General features: G+C 36.8%; 1 protein-coding gene across 2 annotated transcripts; it reads right to left on the bottom strand.

Annotated features, from left to right (window-relative positions):
* Nucleotides 1-19,894: 19,894 nt before the first annotated feature.
* Nucleotides 19,895-26,344, bottom strand: LOC127092891 (protein PTST homolog 3, chloroplastic). Of its 2 annotated transcripts, none has more exons than XM_051031781.1 (14): nucleotides 25,975-26,344; nucleotides 25,740-25,859; nucleotides 24,670-24,824; nucleotides 24,025-24,582; nucleotides 23,836-23,931; nucleotides 23,233-23,332; nucleotides 23,058-23,118; nucleotides 22,926-22,976; nucleotides 22,723-22,776; nucleotides 21,529-21,648; nucleotides 21,267-21,397; nucleotides 21,038-21,089; nucleotides 20,810-20,951; nucleotides 19,895-20,374 (listed from the first exon to the last, which is right to left on the bottom strand). In XM_051031781.1, the coding sequence occupies exons 1-13, from the start codon at nucleotides 26,160-26,162 to the stop codon at nucleotides 20,853-20,855; spliced, it is 1,785 nt and encodes a 594-aa protein (XP_050887738.1). In that variant the 5' UTR covers nucleotides 26,163-26,344; the 3' UTR covers nucleotides 19,895-20,374; nucleotides 20,810-20,852. The 2 variants fall into 2 exon arrangements, with proteins under 2 accessions (XP_050887738.1, XP_050887739.1); XM_051031782.1 differs by having other exon boundaries at nucleotides 22,723-22,770.
* Nucleotides 26,345-26,719: the final 375 nt, after the last annotated feature.

The raw sequence follows: 26,719 nt of genomic DNA, 5'->3' as shown, positions 1-26,719 counted from the left end.
TCAATGAGTCAACCATATCCCAACTTCTCTGGCATGGGTCATGAGCTCAGCTACGGCGGTACACCATCACTGCATTCTAAAGACTATGCCGACTTGTCTGACTATCTCAACAGACCTTCTCCTGTAGTTGGTAGTGACGCTCCTGGTCCCTCAGATGCTCAAACACCGGTACCGAATCATCAACGTGGATTATGGCCACGGGTTAGGGTAGCTAGAGGATGTGGGACCGGAGGTCGGTTAGGTGACCCCGGTCATCACCATTAGGTTTCTTTATGTAAACGGCAAATTTTATTAATATCAATTGGTCATATATCAAATTTATCTATCACGTATACCATTTACAAAAAAAAATGCATTTTAAGAGGAGTCTCTAATTGAATTGGCGCCTCCTCTTAAACCCTACACAGGGGCGCAAATTGGATTGGCTAGGGCACCTGCCCTAGCCAATCCAATTGGCGCCTCCATTCAATTTTTAAGAGGAGTCTCAAATTCAATTGGCGACTCCTCCTAAAAGGGGGGTAGTTTGGGATTTTTTGTTTGAAACCAGGGGTATTTTGGGAATTTCCTTGAAAAAATGGGTTATTTTCGTAAAAAATTCTAATATTAATTATAAATAAAAATATTCTCTCTTTAAAATTGTTTTTCCTTCTCTCTAACAGAATCACATCTCCCTATCTCAAATCTAAACTTCTAATGATTTGATGTAGTCTCTAACTTTGGTGGTGTGACGCCTCTCAGGCCGCTCTACCTCTTTTGGGGTTGGAATGTTGTTGGTGTTGCGTTAGTGGTCCCTTTAAAAACCTCTCTCTATTTCAATGATGTCACTATCTCTCTACTTGTTTAGTCTCTTCAACGATTTGGTTTGGCGAAGGTTGGTCTAGTCGATTTTTAACTATCGCTTGTTGCAGACAGATCGGTAATCGATTGCGTCAGATTATGAGTTTGGTTGTTTTTGCGTTTCATCGCTTATACTATTTCGGTTGAGTATCCTCCAGCTTTTGGTTGTCTGGTGGTTGAGCTTTTCACCGACTATTTGTTGTGTGCTAAGACACGGTTACGGAGCTATACTTTGTGGCAGTTCCGACGGTTGTGGCAGCTCCTTCCATTTTTCTGGTGCATCTCTTAAACTACAATGGTTTATCCATATTTACTTCCTTTTCTCTGGTGGGTCTCTTAAACTACACTAGTTTAGTCACCGTTATAGGTGTATATTTCTTATGCAGTGTCGGTATCCTAATCTTTTAATTCTCTCATTGCCTTCAGATCTATTGAGATCTGAATGTTTCAAGATTTAAGGTTTGTCACCTGTGTGCTGACGCTAACTTATTATCTGTATCAGTCATCATGATTATTGATGTTGAATTGATTTGATATCACTATCATTCTATCTGTTTGACGTTGGATTGTTTGGTTCGAAAGAGTCCTTTTCCTTGTTGGTTTTTATCCCATAGCTTGTTGGTTTGTGAATCGGTCTGTGTTGGCGATTAGTTCATTCGTCGTCTTGAGAAGTGAAGGCTCATATAAAACTTTATTTAAATATTTGGTTTCACATCGTACACAGATTCATTGGATTGTGTATGTCATATGTGTGTTTGGCTTTAATTTATTCTAAATCACTTCTGTTGTATTTGATCTACATGTATACTCTTTTGAGTGAATTTCGTGATTTGACTGGATATGATTTATGTCCCTCGATATTTTGTATTTCTATTATTTTTATTTTATATATATTTGCCTTACAAAAAAACAATTATGTAAAATTTGTTTTCACGTATAATAGTTATTTATATTTTATTCTAAAAATATAGTGTTTCTCAATCGCCTGTCATATCTTCAAAGAAGACATCTCATTAATATATAAATTGAAATTTCACCATATAGTTAAATTATGGAGAAGAGAGAAAAATTAATAGAGATGAGAGATGAAATTTTAAAGTGATTTGTGTTGTTTAACAATAGATGCTCAATTTTAATAAAGACACTCAAACTAAAGAGTATTTAATTTCAAATATAAAACAAGTACTTTTTCTCATTAGAATTGGTATCATCTCCTTTGTTTTCTCTCCTTGAAACTATCCTACTTTCTATCTCTCATCTCTTTTGGAAGTTTTTAAAGCTTCCACATTGCGTATATTAAATTCAACATATGTGACAAGTTATATATGAAGGTAGAGAAAAACAAGAAAGGGAGGGTTTGAATTATTTTCACAGACAATAATTGTTTTTGGAGTTTCTACACACACAATTTAAAGACAAACAACACAAAAGTTATCCTGGTTCGCTTGAAATTCAAAGCTACTTCAGTCCACCCTACCAAAGTGATTTCACCTTCAAAAAAGACTTAATCCACTAACCATGAAAGATTACACCAACGTCTAAGAGTGCAAAGATCTCTTAGCCCTCTCAAGTCTACAGACTTCACAAGTCACTTTAGGAAATATTACAACAAATGTTATAGAAATACAAGAAGGTGTTTAATGCTTCTAGGTAAGCAAAAATGAACACAGTAAGAACAATTAAATCTCACACTAATGAGCAAAAACTCATGTGAAAAAGTGAAGCAAGAATTAGTGAGTATATGACATTTGATGAGCAGAATTCTTGTTGAATATTTTCGTATCTTGGTATGATGATGGTTGGACCTCTTTATAGTGCTTGAAGATGATACGATTGGATGAGGCATTGATGATGATATCCTGCCAATGATGGGACTTAATTGTAATTAAGTTTGTTGTCATTTCCATAGCAGTTTAGGAGAGTACTTAATTTTCTCCATATATAGATTTATACCATTTTGGAATACTTCGTTGTTAAATCTTGATCTGATTTGATAGGAGAGGATCAGAGTGCGCGGAGTTCAGATACTCAAATCTTGCATTTCAGATAGTTGCCTGATGTTTTCATTAGAAGCTCTTCAATAATCTTTGACTTTACGTTTCTCATAAGTAGTGAGCCTTAGAGACTCCAGATGAGAAATCTTTCAGATTCTGAATGTCAGAGCCTTGAGTCATCAGAGCGACGCTTTTAGCTTTTAGTTCAATTGTCTTGGACTTGCTTAATGCTTAGACTTTGTTTCTTCAGATGCATTAATCGTAAGAGCCATGCACACTTAGAGAATTTTATCAGGGTACCAAAATGTTTCATCCTTTGTTATCATCAAAACTTAAGGATAAATTGCAGAACCAAATTCTTGTTCCAACAATCTCCCCCTTTTTGATAATGACAAAACTACAAACTGTTGATGAAACAATGATACTTTATAATAATAATAATAATAATAATAAAGAGAAAGTAGTTACAGAGTCAGATGTATTATGACTCCCCCTGAGATAGGTAATCTCCCCATAAATTTGATATTTGAGGGTTTATAGGTTCTTACTAAATCTTCTTATGTTGCTTAGTGTTGGTGTAAGCCCTAAAGGCCAATATGTTTGGTACTTGTATCGAATTATTTATTAATAATAAAAGGTTTTTTCTTTATTATGTTTGTTTAATAAAGTCCCTAGAATAGCTAGTCCATTTAATGTATCAAGTGTAACTTAATCATAAGATCTCATTAAACATAAGGACATTATTCTTAAAGTATCTGTAGTCGAGTTTTATTGTGAAGTGGGATAACATTAAAGCATTAAGATTATTATGTATATAGACTGGTGATCACATCTCATGGATCATGAAAAAGGAGTTATCAAGTCTTAAACATATGTATGGATATTAGGAGTAATATTTATACTATATTGACCCGTTATGAGAAGACTATATAGAATGTTATGCAAAGTGTCATAAGTTATTCTCATGGTGATAGTGGTGTATACCACCCTTCGACCTGAAACCACTATGGACCCTAGATGTAGAGTCGAGTGCTTTATTGCTGATCAAACATTGTCCGTAACTGGATGACCATAAAGACAGTTGATGGGTACTCAACGAAGCATGCTGATGGACATGAGTGACCTAAATGGAATTTGCCCATCCTGCATAACAGGATGAATGTCTAAGGGCCCAATATTGAACTAGACAAGGACGACACAGTCTATGCCTTGTGTTCAATATAGACATAAAGACAAAAGGATAATTATGCACATAACTATTATCAGAAAAGGATTTGTCAGATCACATGACATTTTTGTGTCTTGGGTAGCAGTGATGTGTTGCTAGATACCGTTCACTGTTTATTATGTTAAATACGTGATTTAATATAATTATCAATGCCACGAAAACCTACAGGGTCACACACAAAAGGACGGATTGATGAGAGATAGAGTAAATAAGGAACATCGTAAGGTACAATGCACTTAAGTGAGTTATAGAACATCATAAGGTACGGTGCACTTAAGTAGAATACGAAATATGGTAAGATAGCACGCGCTTAAGTGATTTTGGTATATCATAAGATATGGGCCACATACACTTAAGTGGACTTTTTAGATTACAACCCACACAAGTGGTTCTATAAATAGAACCCTTGTGCAGAAGCATTTGAGTAGATGAAATTTCGTTTCTCTCTCTCTCTCTCTCTCTCTCTCTCTCTCTCTCTCTCTCTCTCTCTCTCTCTCTCTCTCTCTCTCTCTCTCTCTCTCTCTCTCTCTCTCTCTCTCTCTCTCTCTCTCTCTCTCTCTCTCTCTCTCTCTCTCTCTCTGTCACTCAAAGCCTTCATTCGTAGCAGCTAGCACCGAGACTGAAGGAATCCGTTTGTGTGGATTGAGTAGAGGTGTTGTCACCATTCAACGTTCGTGATCGCTCCTTAGATCTGCGTCAAAGGTTTCAATCGCCACAAGAGGTAACGATTCTATCATTGATCATGCCCATTCGTAAGGATCACTAAAGGAGAAAAAATTTAAATTCCATTGTGTTTTGGATCCCTATTCTCCTTCACTTAGCTTGTTTCTAAGATGTTTTATTCATATCCTTCCTGTGAGAATTTAGACAACATAATATTTTGGAATGTAAGCGGTGAGTTATGAGGCTTAGATATTAATTTCATCAGAAGGCTGTTAAGTTACTTCTCCCCCTTTTTGTTAGACTCAAAAAGACATAACAAAAAGCAATTAGCAAGATAAAACTTCATTGGATTAAGTAAACAGGTACAGAAGCAAAAATGAACAATTAGAAGAACACAAGAGAAAAACATAGCAAAAATCCTAAGGTGCCTAAGGGTTTGGAGGAGGTGGCATCCTCTGGAGCAGCTGAGTCAGAAGACTCTTGTCATACCCCAAAATTCACCTTACCCTTCACAAGCTCATCTAGGTCACTAACTCTAGTCATTTGCATATCATGATAGGCATTTATTTCATATACATATTCATTGTATCATAACACATTCCACTTGCATTTGAAAAACATAAAAACATGGGTTCAAGGGTATTCATCAGGGAGCATAGTGGAAACCCTAATTCAGGGAGGTTGCATCTGATTCGTTTGGTTCATTGAATGATTCAGTTGTTTGTTCACGATCCATGGTTCTAATTCAATGGTTAGAATTCATCCAAGGTATTACAATTGTTGGATTAAGTATCAGTTGGTTGGTTTGGCATGATTGAATTTTGAGTCTTGGATTGGCGTGTTTCATTTGGTCTAAGAACCTTGGGCTTTCCAATCATATCCATGTTCAGTCATATGGTGCATTCATGTTCATAGTTGGTCAAGACCTTAGTTTGTGTTTGGTTCATTAGATAATCAATTCTTAATAGTCCCAGTTCATCTATGGATTTGCATTATCATTTCCAAAATGAACTTGTCTTACTTGTGAGTAAGCATCTCACATCCAGAAATCTTCAACAATGAACATGAATTGAGGAACTTAATGATTCAAAAGTGCAGAACGCCTAAGACCTCCGTTGAGCAGGGGCAAGCCACTTCATTTGATCACGCCAAAGTATAATTCTAAAGACTATTTTGAGTAGAAAGACAAATTGCTTCAAGGTTTAGTCGATCAGACGTAGTCACATCGAGTAATCTCTACAAGATCCAGTCGATCAGAGACAGTCACATCGAGATTCGACAAATCTCTCTGAAGACCAGCTAGTCTGGGGCATTCCCTCAAAGATCAGCCAAACAGAGGCAAAGTTTATTTAAGGCTCATACTCGGGCAAGCCACCCCAAGAGCACAAGAAGTCAATCCCTCCGAGATGGTTAATCAGAGGGATGCAGTTCCAAGACACTAGGGCATGTCAGATTGAGACGATCCACGACGAAGTCGCTTCATAACTAGTGACTAGGGAAATCCGTGCAGATACCCAACAGACTAGGGAAAGACGATCCCAAAGAGAGGAAGGTTCTCTCCCTTCCTGTGAAAGCTTTTCAGACCCAACCCGGGGCATTAGAAGGTCTATGTCAGATTCTTTCTCCAACAATATCAAGAAGTCAGGTGTCGGGAAGTCAGGCGAGACGCAACCCATACCCTATAAATCAGAAGCCTTGCAACTCAAGCTAATTTTTCTCAGCATTCATTATACCGTATCCAAGATTGGGGCATCTGTTGATCCTCATATCATTGCATAAACATGTCATGCATAATTCATATCATTCCATTCATGCATATAATCCAGCATGGCATGAAGCTCTCTAACAAGAAAGAAGCAAGCCCAAAACTCCATTGACACTATTCAACAGCCCATTTCCATTGGCATCTTTCCATAATCCACCCCGTTGGAATTACAAAATAGAAATAAATGACCTTTTTGATCCTTGTAAAGCTCCTGGTTGGCAACCCCGATAGGATTTTTCAAAGTCATTGCTTTTTCGCCTACCTGCCGTAAGCTTGTTGCCTCCTTCATGGAGATGATTTCATTGAGATAACTCTTCTTTTGTGAGTTTATTTCGTTGCTTGGTGTGCGAAATCACGTTTCCCCCTTGCTGCCTTTCGCACGAGAAGGGTTGTCTTTGTCAAGACTTTGCCTTTTGATTTGCTTCGAAATACCCAATGTAGGTTTGGTGAGTCCCGGGAAGGGTAACCATGTTTCGAAACTTCATCCCCGTCGTTGTGCCTGTGGGCCCCCCTGGGGTTTTCATGCCTACAACAAAGTGCGCAATTGACATAGCCTGCCAAAGCCCATACCTTGTTTGGAAAACCTCTTGCAAAGTCCAATCCCCATTGGCAAAACCCCTTTTTAAACCCAACTTATGTCTGTGGTGATTCATATCCCTACCCAAATAAACCAGTTAAACAATCGTCAGTGTCAATCACTTTTTTTCAGTACCCAACGGTATTGATATCCCTTCGCTCGTCAGTGTCAAGCACTTTTTTTCAATACCCGTCGGTGTTGATATCTCTTTTCTGAAGGAGAAGAGCAATCCAAAATGCAGCGGAATTTAAAAAATTTCTCCTTTAGTGATCCTTAAGAATGAGCATGATCAACGATAGAATCGTTACCTCTTATGGCGATCGTAACCTTTGATACAGATCTACGGAGCGATCACGAACGTTGAATGATGACAACGCCTCTACTCAGTCCACACGAACGGATTCCTTCAATCTCAGTGCTAGCTGCTACGAATGAAGGCTTTGAGTGTGTGTGTGTGTGTGTGTGTGTGTGAGAAAGAGAGAGAGAGAGAGAGAGAGAGAGAGAGAGAGAGAGAGAGAGAGAGAGAGAGAGAGAGAGAGAGAAACGAAATTGCAACTGCACAAATGCTTCTGCACAAGGGTTATATTTATAGAACCACTTGTGTGGGCTGCAAGCTAAAAAGCCCACTTAAGTGTATGTGACACATATCTTATAATATGCGAAAATCACTTAAGCGCGTGGTACCTTACCATATTTCGTATTCTACTTAAGTACACCGTACCTTACGATGTTCTACAATTCACTTAAGTGCACCGTACCTTACGGTGTTCCTTAGTTACTCTATCTCTCATTAATTCATCCTTTTGTGTGTGACCCTGTAGGTTTTCGCGGCATTGACAATTATATTAAATCACGTATTTAACATAATAAACAGTGAGCGGTATCTAGTAACACATCACTGCTATCCAAGACACGAAAATGTCATGTGATATGACAAATCCTTTTGTGATAATACTTATGTGTACAACTATCCTTTTACCCTTATGTCTATATTGAACACAAGGTATAGACCGTGTCATCCTTGTCCAGTTCAACATTGGGCCCGTAGACATTTATCCTGTTACGTAGGATAGATAAATTCCATCTAGGTCACTCATGTCCCTCAGCATACTTCGTGGAGTACCCATCAACTGTCTTTATGGTCATCCAGTTACGGACAACGTTTGACCAACAATAAGGCACTTGACTCTGCATATAGGGTCCATAGTGGTTTCAGGTTGAAGGGTGGTATACACCATTATCACCATGAGAATAACTTATGACACTTTGCATAATATTCTATATAGTATTCTCATAGCGGGTCAATCCAGTATAAATATTACTCTTAATATTCATACCTATGTTTAAGACTTGATAACTCCTTATCCATGACCCATGAGATGTGATAATAAGTCTATATACATAATATTCTTAATGTTTTAATGTTATCCCACTTCACAATAAAGCTCGACTACGGATACTTTAAGAATAAGATCCTTATGTTTAATGTGAGTGCAAAGATCTCTTAGCCCTCTCAAGTCTACAGACTTCACAAGTCACTTGACGAAATATTACGACAAATATTTTAAAAATACAATAAGGTGTTTAATGCTTCTAGGTAAGAAAAAATGAACACAATAAGAACAATTAAATTTCACACTAATGAGCAAAAACTCGTGTGAAAAAGTGAAGGAAGAATTAGTGAGTATATGACTTTTGATGAGCAGAATTCTTGTTGAATATTTTCGTATCTTGGTATGATGAGGGTTGGACCTCTTTATAGTGCTTGGAGATGATGCCGTTGAATGAGGCATTGATAATGATATCCTGTCAATTATGGGACTTAATTGTCATTAAGTTTGTTGTCCTTTCCATAGCAGTTTAGGAGAGTACTTAATTTTCTACATATATAGATTTATACCATTTTGGAATACATCGTTGTTAAGTCTTGATCTGATCTGATATGAGAGGATCAAAGTGCGCAGAGTTCAGATACTCAGATCTTGCATTCTTCAGATAGTTGCCTGATGTTTTCATTAGAAGCTCTTCAAGTCTTGATCTGATATGATATTTCATCCTTTGTTATCATTAAAACTTTAGGATAAATTGTAGAACCAAATTCTTGTTCTAACAATCTCCCCCTTTTTTATGATGACAAAACTGCAGACTGTTGATGAAGCAATGATACTTTATAATAATAAAGAGAAAGTAGTTATAGAGTCAGATGTATTGTGACTCCCCCTAAATCTGATATTGGAGGGTTTATAGGTTCTTACCAGATCTTCTTATGTTGCTTAGTGTTGGTGTAAGTCCTAAAGGCCAATACGTTTGGTACTTGTATCGAATTATTTATTAATAATAAAAGGTTTTTTCTTTATTATATTTGTTTAATAAAGTCCCTAGAATAGCTAGTCCGTTTAATATATCAAGTGTGACTTAATCATGAGATCCCATTAAACATAAGGACACTATTCTTAAAGTATCCGTAATCGAGCTTTATTGTGAAGTGGGATAACATTAAAGCATTAAGATTATTATGTATATAGACTGATTATCACATCTCATGGATCATGGATAAGGAGTTATCAAGTCTTAAACATAGGTATGAATATTAAGAGTAATATCTATACTGGATTGACCCGCTATGAGAATACTATATAGAATGTTATGAAAAGTGTCATAAGTTATTCTCATGGTGATAGTGGTGTATACCACACTTCGACCTGAAACCACTATGGACCCTAGATGTAGAGTCGAGTGTTTTATCGCTGATCAAACATTATCCACAACTGGATGACCATAAAGGCAGTTGATGGGTACTCAACGAAGCACGTTGAGGGACATGAGTGACCTAGATGGAATTTGCCCATCCTGCGTAACAGGATGAATGTCTAAGGGCCCAATATTGAACTGGACAAGGATTACACGGTCTATGCCTTGTGTTCAATATAGACATAAGGGCAAAAGGATAATTATACACATAAGTATTATCATAAAATGATTTGTCAGATCACATGATATTTTCGTGTCTTGGGTAGCAGTGATGTGTTGCTAGATACCGCTCACTATTTATTATGTTAAATGTGTGATTTGATATAATTGCAATGCCGTGAAAACCTACAGGGTCACAAACAAAAGGACGGATTGATGAGACATAGAGTAAATAAGGAACACCGTAAGGTACGGTGGACTTAAGTGAATTGTAGAACATCGTAAGGTACGTTGCACTTAAGTAGAATACGAAATATGGTAAGGTACCACGCACTTAAGTGATTTTGGTATATCATAAGATATGGGCCACATACACTTAAGTGGACTTTTTAGCTTACAACCCACACAAATGGTTCTATAAATAGAACCCTTGTGTAGAAGCATTTGACTAGAAGAAATTTTGTTTTTCTCTCTCTCTCACTCAAAGTCTTCATTCGTAGAAGCTACTATTGAGACTGAAGAAATCTGTTTGTGTGAACTGAGTAGAGGCATTGTCACCATTCAACGTTCGTGATCGCTCCTTAGATATGCATCAAGGGTTTCAATCGCCACAAGAGGTAACGATTCTATCACTGATCATGCCCATTCGTAAGGATCTCTAAAGGAGAAAAAATTAAAATTCCGATGTGTTTGGGATCACTATTCTCCTTCACTTAGCTTGTTTCTCAGATGTTTTATTCAGATCCTTCCTGCGAGAACTTAGACAACATAATATTTTGGATGTAAGCGGTGAGTTATGAGGCTTAGATATTAATTTCATCAGAAGGCTGTTAAGTTACTTCTTCCCCTTTTTGTTAGACTCAAAAAGACATAACAAAAAGAAATTAGCAAGATAAAACTTCATTGGATTAAGTAAACAGGTACAAAAGCAAAAAGGAACAATTAGAAGAATGCAAGAGAAAAACATAGCAAAAATCCTAAGGTGCCTAAGGGTTTGGAGGAGGTGGCATCCTCTGGAGTAGCTAAGTCAAAAGACTCTAAATACTTGAGTTGACAGAGTCCTGTTGATCCAATCTGGCTCTTACGATCTGTTGTTCTTTCTAGAGTTTCTCCAGAGTCTTCAGCACCAGTAGAGCGAGTTCAGAGGTAGATGACTCACCCTGAGTCAGAGCCACTTCCTTTGCTTTGGCAGATTCTTTCGCAGCAATGTGTGCTGCTTCTTCAGCGTCATCCTTGGCTTTGGCTTCAGCCTCAACAGCAGCAACCTTTTCTTTTGCTTCTTTTCTTGCGTTCTCTTCAGCTTCCTGGCGAGCTTTCTCTTTAGCTTCTCTGGCCAGACGAGCCTATAGCCTCTTTTCAGCTTCTTTGGTGTAGCCGTTTCTGGCTTGTTCGGAGAGGCCTTTCAACTTAAATACCTCAGATGTCATCCATCTAATAACTCTATTCCAGTGATTCCTCACCTCAGAAGGATTATTACTTAGTTTGGAATTTTCAGACAGTGATCTGAGCTTCTCATTTGAAGACTCGGAAAATAAAGCAACCGACTCTTCCAGGGTGGGGAAGGTTGGTTCAGGGTCAGAAGATGGATTGACGGTTTCTGGTGGGGTGAGGGTGGTTTCAGTGGGAGGGTCAGAGGTTTGTGTAACATGGGTTTCAGATGGAAGTTCAGTGGGAAGTTCATATGGTGATGTTGTTTGAGGTTCAAATTGTGGTTCTTTTAGATGTTCAGATGAGGAAGGCATTGAGGTTTCTGGAATAGATGGGGTTTGGTCAGATAATATACTGGCTTGGAGTTGAGCTAGTGTTGGGATGGATGATCAGTGGTTTCTGCTGGTTAGAGTCAGAGGATAAGTCGTAGTAAGGCGGAGAGGAAGGAGTTGAAGAGGGGGGTGAGATTGGTTCATTAAAAAGTAAGGCCTCAGAGATGGGGAGTGTTATGGTGGTGAGATTAAAAGGTTGGAGGGGAGGTGATAGTGGGTTAGAGTTGTGAGGTTCATAGGGATTTGAAATGGATGTTGTGGGTTCGGAGTTTATGTAGGTAGAAGATGGTTGAGGTAGAGAGGAAGATAGTTTCTTTAAATTAGAGTTTAAAGGAGTGTCAGAGGGAACTGACTTACTTGAGGCAGAGGAGTCCAAAGGCACAGGCGGTATGGTTTCTGACGCTTCTCCCAACTTCAGAGTCTTCTTCTTCGACTTCCTTTCAGAAGGCTCTCGCATCCTCTTCATGAAGTTATGTGGATGTTCTGGTAGCCAATCCACTGAGAACTATGAGATGTCCACTCCTTGAGCTTCCAGATCCTGGAGGTAGTAGGCAATGACCTCAAGATGATCTATCTTGGAGAACAGATAGAGACTATTTGGAATATTTCTCTGATCCTTCATAGCTTCCCAAGATGTATCCATAGTTGGTCTTGCTAAGACCTTTTCAATAACCCCCATGCTTTTCAGATTCCTGGCATTCAGAGGTTTGCCGACGTCTACGGTCACATCTTCCATCAGAATGTGGGATATCAGATGGTCCACTAAGTCGCTTTCAATCAGAACATCAGAAATGAGTCTGCCTAGAGGGATGTAGTTTTGGGGTTTCATGTGATTCCTTGTGTCTCTGACTGAATCCCTTAGGTACTTGAAAAGTAACGCAAGAAGATTCAATTTCAACCTTTTGTGAAGGCAGTAAAGGATACACTTCTGGTCGGTGTTGATGTAGTCTGAAGAGTTTGAAGCTGGACGGTGGTGAATGGTACCCAGAATGATCTTCAACCAAACTCTCAGGTTCTGGTGAAGTTCTTTGTTCTTGGAGGATCTGCCTTCAGAGCTTTGTTTGAAGATGGTGGGAACAATCTCCTGAGACATGTATATTGCCCTAGGGTTTATGTTATAAATTCTTCTGCCCCCTGTTTTCTCCATGTTCAGAAGCTTGACAATTGATTTTTCAGTGATAACCATCTTCACACCCAGACCGTATGAAACAATACAGTGGTCATCGCAGTCTGCGAATCTCCAGAACTCCTTGACAAGAAAAGTATAAATGGGACCATAGAGCCTCTGAAAGTAAGTTTCTCCAACCTTGTTTCTTCAGTTCTTCAGTGAGGTCGACTCCATTGAGCTTCATATTATCAAAATCCACGAGAGACTCCTAAAGGACTTCCAATTTATCAAAGGGTGTTGCTAGGTTGATGTGAGTCGGACGATCAATAACATGAGGTTCCTTGTAGGCAGTGATAGATGTTGTAGCAGTTGCAGTAGAGGTTTGTTGAGGAGTATTAGCAGGTTGTTTAGTAGCTTCCATCTGTTGTGAGTAGTTGTACACTTGTTGTTGGGAGTCCATTTGAAGAAGATGAATGTTGAATGTTGATGGAGTTGAAGAGCGTTGAGTGAGATTTAGGGCAAGGGTGTTGTGTAGGTTTGTGAGTGAAAAAGTGTGAGAGTGAGAGATGTGATGAGAATATATACACATTAGATGGCATGCAACACGACAACGTTATCAGAGAATAGTAAACATCATAAATTAATTAACACAGAATTTGAGTTGACATGCAAGAGGGGAATTGATTGCAGCTAATGATGGATGTCTAATCCCAAAAATATGCACACTTCTCGAGGAGATCTCAATGTGACTCTTGAGTTCTATGCTAGACAGTTGTCTAGAAGATCCAAGGTCAGACGCAAGAGAGGTCATGTGTTGATGTATCTGACCTCAAGAAAACCAAGAGATTTGATCCTGAGGATTTCTGATTTAGATTACATATAACTGTTAGAAGTATTAGAATCAGAACCAGATGCCAGATAGATTTTAAGTTAGAGCGTATTTTGACATTTCAGAGAAGGAGCACAAGTTTTAGACTCATTCTGGACAATCTGCCATATTTAAATGTTTCAGAATGAATGAGAATCTATCTTCAGCTAAGGGTTTTGTGAAGATATCGGCCCATTGGTGGTCTGTATCAACGAATTTTAAAGTTATTACCCCTTTTTGAACATAGTCTCTGATAAAATGATGTTTAATTTCTATGTGTTTTGCTCTGGAGTGCAAAATAAGATTCTTACTTAAATATATGGAAATAGTATTGTCACAAAAAATATGGATGTTACTCTCATATATATGAAGATCCTCTAATTGATTCTTCATCCAGAGCATCTGAGTAGTGCATAGTGAAGCTGAAATGTATCATGCTTCTGCAGTCAAGAGTGCTATGGTTGATTATCTTTTGCTAGCCCATGAAATGAGGTTTCCTCCCTGAAAATGACAGTTTCCAGATGTGCTTTTACGTTCCAATCTGTCTTCAACATAATCTGCATCACAATATCCAGAAAGCTTATACTCTAATGTTTTCTCATACATCAGGCCAAGGTTAGGTGTTCCTTTCAGATACCTTAGGATTCTCTTAACAATTGTTAAGTGAGATTCCCCATGGATCTGACTGGAATCTGGCACAGAGACAAATGCTGAATAGTATATATGGACGAGTAGCAGTCAGATAGAGAAGAGAACTTATCATACCACGATAGAGTTTTTGACAAACCTTTTGACTTACTTCTTCTTTCTCCAGAATGCATGTGGGGTGCATATGAGTCTTTACTGGTTTCCTATCTAACATTTCAAACTTCTTAAGAATGTCTTTTATGTATTTGCTTTGATAAATATAAGTTACATATGTTGTTGAATTGATTTGTATTCATAGAAAGAACTTTAGTTCTTGCATCAGACTCATTTAAAATTCATCCTGCATTAGCTCCGAAAATTCTTAACAAATAGAGGGATTAGCATAACTAAAAAATATGTCATCAACATATATTTGACAGATCATGAGGTCATTTTTGATGTTTTTACAGAAGAGTGTAGAATCAACTTTGCCTCTGATAAAATCATTTTCCAGAAGAAAAGCACTTAGTCTTTCATACCAAGCTCTGGGAGCTTGTTTTAGACCATACAGAGATTTTTTCAGTTTAAAAACATGTTTTGGATATTTTGAGTTTTCAAAACCAGGAGGCTGATGAACATACACTTCTTCAAAAACATATCCATTCAGAAATGCACTCTTGACATCCATCTGATATAGTTTGATGGAATAATCTATAGCAAACGATACAAGTAAGCGAATAGATTCTAACCTGGCGACTGGAGCAAAGGTTTCGTTGTAGGCAATACCTTCTTGTTGACTATAACCTTGTGCTACCAGTCGTGCTTTATTTCTGACCACTTCACCCTTTTCATTTAGTTTGTTTCTGTACACCCATTTGGTTCCAATAACATGGGTTCCCTTGGATTTTGGTACAAGATCCCAGACATCGTTCTTTGCAAATTGGTCAAGTTCTTCTTTCATTGCCAGAATCCATTCTTTGTCTTGAAGTGCTTCTTCACAGGATGTTGGTTCTATCAGAGACACTAATCCCAGAAGCGTTTCTTCAGATCCATTGAATGTTGATCTTGTTCTGACAGGTTCGTTTTTGTTTCCCATAATTAATTCTTCATATACATTTTGACTGGTTTGTAATCTTTTCTGATTTAAAGTGACTTATGAAGTTCTCTTTTCTGCTTCTTCAGATTCCTTGGCCTTTTCCTCAGAGCCTGCAAGTGTTATTTCTAAATATGCAAAGTTTTCACTTAGCTTTGACTTTTCAGAGTCAAGCTTCTCATCAAATCTGACATGTATTGATTCTTCCACAATTAATGTTTATGTATTGTATACTCTATAGCCTTTAGAGCGTTCTAAGTATCCCAACATAATACATTTATGTGTTTTAGAATCAAACTTGTTCAGATAATCTTTAGTATTAAGGATAAAGCAAGAGCATCCAAAAGGATGAAAATAAGAGATGTTGGGTTTTCTTCCCTTACACAGTTCATAAGGAGTCTTTTACATAATAGGTCTATTAGAGATTCTATTCTGAATATAACATGTTGTATTCACTGCTTCAACCCAGAAGTGCTTAGCTACATTTGTTTCATTGATCATGGTTCTGGTCATTTCTTGAATGGTCATATTCTTCCTTTCTACAACTCCATTTTGTTGTGGAGTTCCGGGACAGGAGAAATCATGGGATATCCCATTAGAATCAAACAGTTCTTCAAAACATTTATTTTCAAATTCCCCACCATGGTCACTTCTAACTCTAATGATTTTAGAGTTAAATTCATTTTGCACTTTTGAGCAGAAACTAGTAAACACAGAGTGACTCATTCTTGTGTTTGAGGAACATTACCCATGTCCAACGACTATAATAATCAACAATGAACAATCCATACTTCTTACCATTTACTGAGGCTGTTTTAACAGGTCCAAATAGGTCAATTTGAAGAAGTTCCAAAGGTTTAGAGGTAGAAACACCATTTTTATTTTTGAAAGTCGTTTTAGAAAATTTTCCCTTGTGACATGCTTCACAAAGAGCATCTGAAGAAAACTTCAGCTTAGGTAGGCCTCTGACTAACTCAAGTTTATTTAGCTGAGAGATCCTCCTCATGCTAATGTGGCCCAAGCGTTTGTGCCATACCCATTTCTCTTCGTTTACAGACATTAAACATTTTACGTTATGATCTTTTCTTAAATCTGAAAGTTTAATTTTGTAAATGTTATTCTTCCTCTTACCAGTGAAAAGAATTGTGCCATTGTTCTAATTAATAGCCTTGCATGTTTTTTTGTTAAAGATTATATCATAACTGTTATCACTTAATTGACTTATGGATAACAAGTTATGCATTAATCCTTCTACGTAAAGGACATTAAAAATAGAGGGAAGAGATCAATTACTAACCGTTTCGGATCCTCTGATTCTTCCTTTCTGATTTCCTCCAAATCCTACAAAGTTGACATCTTTAAGTTCCAGGCTTTGGAACATATGCTTTCTTCCAGTCATGTGTCACGAGCATCTAGCATCCAGGTGCCATGATTGGTGTTCTAACTCTATTGCACTGGATATTTACAACATATACTATTTTATCTTTTGGTACCCAAAATCTTTTGGGTCCTTTATGATTAGTTCTCCCAGAGTTTCTGGAAACTTTGGGATTTCTAGCATTGTTAAATCTTTGTGTCTGTGCATGTGTGTAATGATATGAAAAAGGAGATTTTAACTTATCCTCTGCAGAAGGTATTTGTTCATCTTCATCAGAGTCATATCCAATTCCTCTTTTTTTATTGTGAGTAACACCATAAATCATAGAAGCCATTTTGCTTCTTTCTAGCCCATTTTTCAGAATTTTCTGAAACACCTTTTCATATTTGTATATGATGGTGTCAGAAGTTGGTGGGACTTTGGATAGAGTTTCTTCAAGTTTTAAACATTTTTTAGTTGAAAAATCATTTTCTTTTTCCAAAACAAAAATGTTTCCTTTTAATTCAGAAACTTCTATCTCAAGCTTATCACATTCTTCAACAGTTTCTTCATGGACCCTTTTTAGGACCTTGAATTTCTGCCGAAGCTTCTGATAGGAGCTTAGAGATTCTGATAAGAAAGCTTCTAGATCAGAGCGAGAGAGATAAGAAAATACCTCTTCAGAGTCAGATTCCTTTTCAGATGTACTTCTAGATGTGGTAGCCATGAATGCGACATTTGCTTGTTCTGGTTCAGAGTCTGATTCTGAGACATCAGATTCAGAGTCATTCCAGGTAGCCATGAGTCCCTTCTTAGTTTTGAAGGAGTTCTTCTTGAATCCTTCTTTTCTGGTACTATCTTTCTTGAGCTTGGGACATTCGTTTTTGTAGTGTCCTGGTTCTTTACATTCATAGCAATTTACCTATTTGCTTGGTCTGCTTCTAGAAGTAGATTTTGAACGATCTCCCTTCTGTTTGGGTCTCCTGAAGTTGTTATTCCTTTTTCTCCAGAGTTGTTGGAATCTTTTGGATAAAAGAGATAACTCTTCTTCGTCATCAGAGTCGTCCTTTTCAAAATCATCATCTTCTTCTTCAGCTTGAAGATCTATGTTTTTTTCTAGCTTGCGTCTTTCTGGTTTGGACTTTAGAGCCACTTATTTGCTTTTCTTTTGAGGTTCGTCTTCCTCTAACTCTACCTCATGACTCCTGAGGGGGCTTATGAATTCTTCCAGGCTTATATTGTTCAGATCCTTTGATAGCTTTAAGGCAGTGACCATCGGTCTCCACTTCTTTGGCAGACTCCTGATAATCTTTTTGACATGATCTGCAGTTGTGTAGCCTTTGTCCAGAACCTTGAGTCATGTAATTAAAGTTTGAAATCTAGAAAACATTACCTCTACAGCTTCATCGTCCTCCATTCTAAAGGCTTCATATTTTTGGATTAAGGCCAGAGCCTTAGTCTCTTTGACTTGATTGTTGCCTTCGTGAGTCATCTTTAGGGAGTCAAATATTTCTTTAGTTGTTTTCCTGTTGGTGATCTTTTCATATTCATTGTAGGAAATAGCGTTCAGCAGAATCGTTCTAGCCTTATGATGATTTTTGAAGTCTCGCTTCTGATCATCACTCATTTTGTTCCTAGCAATGACAACTTCAAGGGCAGATACAAGAGGTTCATAACCATTTGTAACCATGTCACATAAGTCTGCGTCATAGCCTAGGAAGAAGCTTTCGATTATGTCCTTTAAATAATCAAATTTCTCTCCATCGAAGACTGGAGGTTTGACTTTGTAGCTATCTCTTTCATTGGTGGTAGTCATGATGTTTTTCTCACGTTGGATCTCTCTACACTGTTAAATGTATGATTTAAAAATCAATAACAGAGTTGAAGCTCTAATATCAATTTAAGGTAGAGAAAAACAAGAAGGGGGGGGGGGGGGGGGGGGGGGGGGGGGTTGAATTGTTTTCACGGACAATAAAAACTTTTGGAGTTTCTACACACACAATTTAAAGACAAACAACACAGAAGTTATCCTGGTTCGCTTGAAATTCAAAGCTACTCCAGTCCACCCTACCAAGGTGATTTCGCCTTCAAAAAGGACTTAATCCACTAATCTTAAAAGATTACAGCAACGTCTAAGAGTGCAAAGATCTCTTAGCCCTCTCAAATCTACATACTTCACAAGTCACTTAAGGAAATATTACAACAAATATTATAGAAATACAAGGTGTTTAATGCTTCTAGGTAAGCAAAAATGAACACAGTAACAACAATTAAATCTCACACTAATGAGCAAAAATTCGTGTGAAAAATTGAAGGAAGAATTAGTGAGTATATGACTTTTGATGAGCAAAATTCTTGTTGAATATTTTCATATCTTGGTATGATGATGGTTGGACCTCTTTATAGTGCTTGAAGATGATAATGTTGGATGAGGCATTGATGCTGATATCCTACCAATTATGGGACTTAATTGTCATTAAGTTTGTTGTCCTTTCCATAGCAGTTAGGAGAGTACTTAATTTTCTCCATATATAGATTTATACCATTTTGGAATACTTCGTTGTTATGTCTTGATCTGATTTGATAGGAGAGGAACAGAGTGCGCGGAGTTCAGATATTCAGATCTTGCATTGTTCAGATAGTTGTCTGATGTTTTCGGGTATATATTTTCATTTTTAACAAATTTGAACTACATGTTAAATTGGTGTTTTTCTTTTGCACTCAGATTAATCACTCACATCAAAGAGAACTATAATAAATGGCAAAATTCTCTTTTTAAGAAAATTTAACACAATTGTTCATGAGAAAATTTAACCCAATTGTGCTTGACCAGAACTGGGTTTGAACCCAATACCTCTTATTATGCTGGAAGAGATTTCTAACCATATGATCAAAGTGTTTTTATATAGTGAGAGATTTAGTGTGTGTTTGGAAACCATGTGAGTCACCGTCGCCTCACGTTTCACACTCCTTCCAGCATGATTTTTAAGAAACTATTATTTTTAACTTTTACTAAACATGCCGTGTTTTTTCAGAATTCCAAACATAACCTATGTTTTTATTCTGAAGAAAAAGAAACAAAAAGAACACTGTGCAAACGCATAAGCTTAATTGAATCATCACTTTAGAAGACACCATTTAAATGAGTCTAACTAAATCTTTAAATTTGATGCCATCCATCATACTACATCGCATCTTAAATTTACAGTGCTCAGCAAAATGAATTTGCATCATGGTTCTTGTGAGACGTTTTTATAATGAACCACAAAAAAATGACAAAAGGTGTGGACGTTAAAAGTTAAAACCAATGACCTCTTTCTAAAACTATCTAAATCCCTCACTATTATTAGCCCACGCCTAATGGTCGATTTTCTCCCAACTACAAACAAATCCTTGCCCATACGCGGAAGATAAACATCAGAATCACTAATCTCAAAATTAAATGCACATACTAGATGGTATTAGAAGACACTCGATCCAATTGCTGATATTTCTTGTGTGCTTGTGTCCTCTCTTGTTCATATTGATGATTTGGAAGCTCATAGCAAACCATTATCTTCAATTGATATTCACCCTACATCATCAGCCTACAATAATATTAGATCACTCTACAAATGTCAAACACAATTTCAATATTATTAAGCTTAAAAATCTATAAGAATGTAATGACATTAACTATAAGTAAGGGTGGCAAACAGACATTTCCGCCCCGCAAAAGTCCGAAAGAAACGGGGCGGGACGGTATAGTTGAGGATGCGGATCTAAAACTTTGACCAACTCTGCAAAAAATGAAGATAGGGCAGGGCGGGCATGCAGATCTTGCGCCCCTAAAGGCTAAAAATTGCAAATATTTTTGTTAACGGGCATATTCGAGGGTGCGGACCTAAAACCTTATCCGGTTTAAATGCATGTCTATCAATTAAAATTTAAGATCCTTAGTTTGATTTGCTTACTTTCGGCGTATATCTAGAAACGTTTTAATCGATGATTACAAACAGTCAAGATGGAAATTATCAGCTAACCTTGTTATATACATCTGGCACTTATGGCCTGAACTAGAATGCATCATCTATCTACTCTTAAAATGTTGTTACATATGTGACCCCTTCCTACTGATTCCCGTTGAGGGTCTGTTGTCCAGTGGCCATCAACAACAAATTTTATCTACAACAAACAAGTAGTTATTAAATCTTCAAGTACTTATGCTCTTTATGCAAATTCAATTAAACTTTAGTGGAAGATACACACACCTCATATACACCTGGATATAGCCACAGCATCGCTGACCAAAATCTGGATTTTCTGGATATAATCACAAAGAATTGAAGATATCAATATTTTACTAAGACATGTTAATTCTTACTTATCTGATAGGATGGAAAATAAATTAATCAGCAAAATGTTGCTAATTGAAATTTGAATTGAATTTGAAGCCTCAAAACAACTTCAAGAATCGTATGATGTTAAAATATTTAGAACCTTGATCCACCATGGTCTATAACACTAGTTAATGGCTGAGGTTGAGGGTCCATCTTTATTGGGTGATGCCAGCCGTTGAAGCTTCCAGCTACCTCCACGACATCACCATCACCAGAGAACTCAATAAGAACCTGAAAAGACAAAGAACACTGCTATCAGTAGCTCAAGAAATTTTTATCACAAACTTTTTTAGAAAAGCTAACCACTAGGACAAGAAAATGCAAGACCCTCCTAAAAGTCTACAAGAACACAGATGCAATACCTCCTTGAGTCCTGAAAGACTTTCTTCAGCTTCAAGCAGCTCTGCATCTTTTTCAGATAAAAGTTTTCTGGCTTTGCTGATTTCCTCCTCCGCCTTGGTTTGCAAGACAGACAAAGCATGCTGAAAGCAAATGCAATATGTGGCTAAGCAAGTTGAATGGAATAACCCTCATAAATTACAGATAGGGATGGGAGAAGAGCTTAACATTTAACATGATATTTTTAATAAAAAAAAACATTTTCCTTCCTCTGAGCTATAGATCGGCAAGATATTTTTTTTAAAAAATTCATGTGCTAAAAGACTCACGATAACTCAGCTTCCTTTAGCAAGCTAAGATCTTGTTAACACAAAAACAAAAATGTACAGCATTATTAGACGTGGGTCACATATTTGACTTGACAGGTACACTTAATTTCTGAAATCCTAGAAAAATAAAACAAGTTCAATGCAATAACATAAAGCCTCCCAACATTAATGCCGGACAACAAGCTTCATACAAACTTTAAACAATCCTGTACAATTTCTTACAATCAAAGTGTATAAAGTTGTGAGTCAAAGATCCTTTGGAAAACAGAGTGACTACCCATTAGGTTTCAAGTTTTAATAAATTTTCAGACTTGTCAATCTATAATAGTCAGCCTTAAAAATGATTTGCAGGTATGACACAAATTTGAGGAAGTTCGAATACTGTCATTAGTCATAACAGGAGGTAGAGACCCTTTAAAAGTTCTATCACGAAGGAGAACACCATATATACACACATTAAGCAAATAAGATTCATATTTGGCACATATTTCCGTTTGGCACTTATTTCCCGTCCATCAAAAAAACAAAAGTAAAATCAAACATCAAGCGCCCAAAAAGTAGTTCTTAAAGAAAAAGAAATTGAAAATTATAGTATAGTAACTTTTGCTGTTGAAACAAAACTGAGCTACATTCATTTATTTCTCCACTATACATTTGATGTCGCCTCTTTCTTTTTCTTTTTCATTCTAACTCACTTGTTTCTATCTTTCTAGCATCTTTAGTCTCAGGCATAACGACATTTTCTTTTTTCCTTGGTAAATGAAAGGTGCCAAAGCCCAGTGAAATGCTTATACAAGTGCTTTGGCCATACAGCCAATGTGGGTTAACAATAATTACACACACACACACACATCTTGTAGGGTCAATTTTCAGAATTAGATCATTTACCTTTTCCTTCTCAATCTGTTCCTTCAGCCGAGTCAACTCCAACTCCTTCTGGTACTATGCAACAAATACCATTTGCAAAAGGAAGAGAGAGAGAATGATAACAAGTTATATTCATAAATATAACTAGTCTCAACAAAAAAAAAAACCAACAATTCATAAATATCTAAATCACAAAAAAAAAAAAAAAACTTCATAATTACTACCAGCATGAACTTGAGATGATTTATCTCACTTTGATTTTGTACATTTGGAGCCTGCATAATGAAATTATGTAAAAAAAAAGCAAACAATTTAAATCTCAATAAGTTATCAGTGAAGATAGAATTTATAATGACCTCGGCATCCAAATCCTTGCCAAAATGAGTTATTGGATCCTCATGTGGCATGTGATCGTCCCTATATATATTTTGAATACAAGTAAAAAAGGGGATCTCAGTTCAGATTCAAACATCAATTAACCTCCAACAGTGGCAGTTGGCAATTAGCATCCATGTAATACAGAAAACTTACCAAAGAGGCTGGTCCAATTTTCCAGGCGGAATAACTTGATTGGATGTCAGTGAGTTCCCATTAGGTGCCATGGCATTATTCTCTTTATGTGGACGTGCACCTAGTGGCGTATCAAAAATAGATTCTGATTCAACATACACTTTGCTATCCTAAAAATCATCTCAGTTTGAAAATGCAGGAGACATGTTTTAAGAATCAAACAACTAGACTTATAAAATTAACAGAAGGGAAGTTCCAAAAAATGTATACTAAAGAGAGAAAGTATTCTTTAACTGTCTCACTTGAATGGTCCAGTACAATGGCTAAAGCCCGGGCACTTGTTGGCAATGTAAACCGGCATTAAAGTGAAAAATTGAAGTGATAGATATATATTCGCATAGCATTATAAAATTTACTAATAGAGATATACGGCAATCAAAGTATCAAATAACTATGGGAATCACATCACAGGTAATAAAACAAATAGAGCACGGCTTCTTTTTCCACAAATTTTAATCTTTTCTTTTTACTCAGTGTACTGAAACTCAAATCACAAGCTTCTGTTGTCAAAGCCATAGTTGTAGGCATTGCTCGCAAGGATATGAAACTACATATTAGTCTTACCTTCAACTGCATCTAAATTTCCATTCTGAATAAAATTTGCGACCCTTTCCTCCAAAGATAAGTTGGACGAGGTCTCAAGATATACATCACTGATGTCTGCAGAACAAATAACCTAATCAATATTGTTTTCAAAAAATTAAGATGTTTGGTGAACATCTTCAGTAATATAGTTGTTGTAGATATCTACACCTTCTAACACACCCAAGTCCTTTTGCTCCATGGACAAATCAATTGATGGTTCCAAATGAGTGAACACTTTGTCTCCAGTGTCAAGATCAGGATCCTTAAATGAAACATTGGATTGGTTTTCCATGGAAGGAACTGACAAGGGAAAGGTAATATCTCCAACCATTTTTGCCATTAAAGTGTCCTCACGCTCTGAATTTCCAAACAACGTTGTCTCAAATGGTGATTCACCAGAAATTTCTGTTGGCATGGAACTTAGGCTATCAAAATTGGGATAAAAACCGTCCATTGAACTACTGCAATCAGTATCCACAGTGGTCACTTCAGTTGGGCGGAAATTCCCCTCTGTCACATTGTTAACCTCTTCAGCATAATCTTTGAGTTCCCCTACCCCATCCTCCACTGATGAACTAGTCGAGGATCCTACAGGGATTGAAGTGCATTCATCTAAACTCAGAGTTGAGTCAGCAAACGTACTACCAGAGCTGTCCCCCTCCCCATGAGGAAATTCAGTCGATGCCATGACACCATCGACCAAGACGTCAACTTTCTCATTCTGACCTTTAAATTGTATTATGTTCAATCATCAGTCATGATTGTGAATAATACAGAAAAAGAAATCATTAAGAAAGAAGAAATTTGTTTGACCTGTTAATACATCCACACTATCATTTGCAGCATCCAGTCTTTCATCTAAAATTTTTCCTGTGTTTAAAGAATCAATGTCACCATATAATGAGCTTGTGAGAAGATCCTGGATCTTTTTATGACCTCTCCGTCTAACAATGTTTGCCAGGTCATTCCTACATACACGAGTTAAATTGAAGAGATAATTAAAAACTAGTTTAAAACACACATAACCCTCTCATTTGCAAAAAATAATAAATAACAAATAAATCAATAATAACAATGTTTCCAGTTTAAAATTCAGTAAGTGGAAAGGGAACAATGTTATTGTTACATAGAACAACCAAACAATTGATTATTGACAGAATTATTGGAGTATAAAGATACTCAACAAACTAATACTAGTATTTTTTTGGTTAAATATTTTTTTTTTGTTTCTATAAAACTTATATATTTTGTCATTAGTCCTATACAAAGTTTTCATTCCCTAGTCTAGGCAAATAACAAAACTACAAGCTTATAGTTTCTACATAGGGACTATTTTAAAGCAAAAATGATACTCCCTCGGCTGATTAATATAAGAAAAAGTTTGTTTTTTAAATTCATCGAATAATCAAGGCATTTGGTTCATATAATAGGCCAGATACATGAATCTAAAATGCAAACTTTTTCTAATATTAAGGAGCAGTGAGAGTATTTTATTTACTGCTGTTTATTTACTAAATCCTGCTTTCTCTGTTTTCTAGCAATTGCATTAATTGCAGCAACTTGTATGATTCTGTTATAAGAACAGTTCAGAATTGAAGTTCTCTCTTTTTTTTTCACCGCCAGTATCCGTGGGACGGACTAATCCGATTCGGGGGTCAGTTCTGCATCAAGTGGTTTTAGCAGTTGCGGGGGATCAAACTATGGTCCTCCCTACCAAGTCCAGAGCCAATCACCACTAAACCAACTCGGTGATGGAACCATGGTCGTCCCTACCGAGTCATAGACCAACTATCGAACCGTTAAGTTCTCTCTTTTATTTAACAATAAAATATTAAAAGAATTGATAAAATTGAAAAATTGAAAAAGTGAAAAAGTGAAAGGACCTTCCATGGAGTATAAGCTCTTTGGTAGAGGGAATGTGGTCGTGAGGGAGTCCAACTTCAGCGATAAATTGACGAATTTCGGAGCAGATCTCATCATCGGTTTTCAGCCTTCGATTTTTCCTGAATTCATCCAAATTAGGAATTCAAAATCACCTCACTAGTTAACTTCACCTGTTACTGTTACAATAAAATAAAAATAAAAAGAAGAAGAGAACGGCGAAGAAAGAAGGTTCACCGTGCGGTTGTGGTGTTGGTGGTTTGCGAAGCGAGAAGGTGGAAGTGAGTGGAGGAACTGAGAGGGAGAGAGATGGTGGTTTGGTGTTGTGTTGTAGAGAACATGCACTTGTTGCTGATGCTTCCACAGGGATGTGTGATGAAGCAGTTTGGGAAGTAACAGAGGCGCAGTGTTGTTGTGGTGCCCATTTGCACCTCTTTCTGTTCTTTTCCTTTCTCAGCGAAACTGAAAAAGGAACCTTGAACAGGGATGACTGAATAGTAGTGAAACTCACACTGTTATTACTCTTTATTCGTGTTAGTAATAATTACTGTAATGATGTAAGAATCCGTTTAGTTGATGTCTCTTCATCATTTTGATAGTTGATATGAAGGTGAGTTTATTGTCTCTTGGTTGGGTAATATAATTAGGAACGTTTAATTCTATTTTAGATTTTGTTAATTTTTTGCTATAGTAAAAATGGTTTTCTATTTTAAAATTGAACTTTTTAGTTCTATATTATTATTTTTGGATTGTTCAATTACATCTTAGGAGAGTTACTCACAATCTATCTAGAGGAAAATCTAAAAATAATAGTAAATTTTAAAATTTTAAAATTTTAAAACACGTGATGCACAACAATTTATTTTTAGAACACATCAAAGGAAGAGTTAAAAGAAATAAGGACTTTGGAATCTGTACTAAATAACGGAGATTGAATTTTGGATGCGCCTTAATATATCACATTTATATTCAATTTCAGAAC

The sequence above is a fragment of the Lathyrus oleraceus genome, chromosome 6, assembly GCF_024323335.1.
Source record: "Lathyrus oleraceus cultivar Zhongwan6 chromosome 6, CAAS_Psat_ZW6_1.0, whole genome shotgun sequence".
Taxonomy (NCBI): domain Eukaryota; kingdom Viridiplantae; phylum Streptophyta; class Magnoliopsida; order Fabales; family Fabaceae; genus Lathyrus; species Lathyrus oleraceus.
This window is presented reverse-complemented; position numbering and strand designations above follow the sequence as displayed.